This window comes from Myotis davidii, unplaced genomic scaffold (genome assembly GCF_000327345.1).
Source record: "Myotis davidii unplaced genomic scaffold, ASM32734v1 scaffold545, whole genome shotgun sequence".
Taxonomy (NCBI): Eukaryota; Metazoa; Chordata; class Mammalia; order Chiroptera; family Vespertilionidae; genus Myotis; species Myotis davidii.
In genome coordinates, this window is record NW_006296634.1 from 967446 (window position 1) to 968115 (window position 670).

The following is a 670-nucleotide window of genomic DNA, read 5'->3' on the forward strand; positions in this document are numbered from 1 at the left end:
GCAGGACTCGGCGCCCCTCTAGGGCCCGCCTCCCTCCCCTGTCTTTAAGGAGAAGGGCAACCACCAACTGGAGAAAGGAGGAAAAAAAGAAATAAAAATATTTTTATTTTCTATAAAAGGAAAAAGGTATAACAAAATGTTTTATTTTCATTTTAGCAAAAATTGTCTTACAATACTAGCTAACGGCAAAGACGTTTTTATAGGGAAACTATTTATATGTAACATCCTGATTTACAGCTTCGGGAAAAAAAAAAGAAACAACAAAAAAAGAGAGATGGGCCAATTTTTTGACTCTTTAATAGAAACCTATATTGTGGTGCCTTTTGCTGTACGCTAATCTGGAGCTCCTGGAGAAAAGTCTGGGTTGTGGGGTGGGGGCGGGGGGCTGTAGGATCCGGAGCTGGTGGGGGTGAGAGAAAGCAGGTAGAGAAGAGGCTGCAGGGTTGGGGGGTTGGGAGGGACCCAGTTGCGGGGCAGTGATGGGTGGGCCCTTGCCCCCTTGCAAGATCTCGAGTCTTGGATCCCCTGGGAAAGGCCAGGGATCCGAGGCTTGGAGCTAGAGTCGGTGTCAGGTCACGTCAAGAGGGAGACTAAGGCCCAGCGACAGCAACCAGAATGGGGCGGGGGGCCTCCCCACTCCTCACAGCTGCTAAGGGAGGAGGCACTGAGA

At 49.6% G+C, this 670-nt stretch overlaps 1 protein-coding gene across 1 annotated transcript in view; it reads left to right on the forward strand.

Moving 5' to 3' along the window:
- NRG2 (neuregulin 2) overlaps positions 1-22 on the forward strand; it is a gene marked incomplete at its 5' end in the record, with an annotated part of 193791 nt that extends 193769 nt beyond the window's left edge. The window contains one exon of the mRNA XM_006772480.1: positions 5-22. Coding sequence (XP_006772543.1) covers positions 5-22 — 18 coding nt within the window. The remainder of the gene's footprint in view (positions 1-4) is intronic.
- Positions 23-670: the final 648 nt, after the last annotated feature.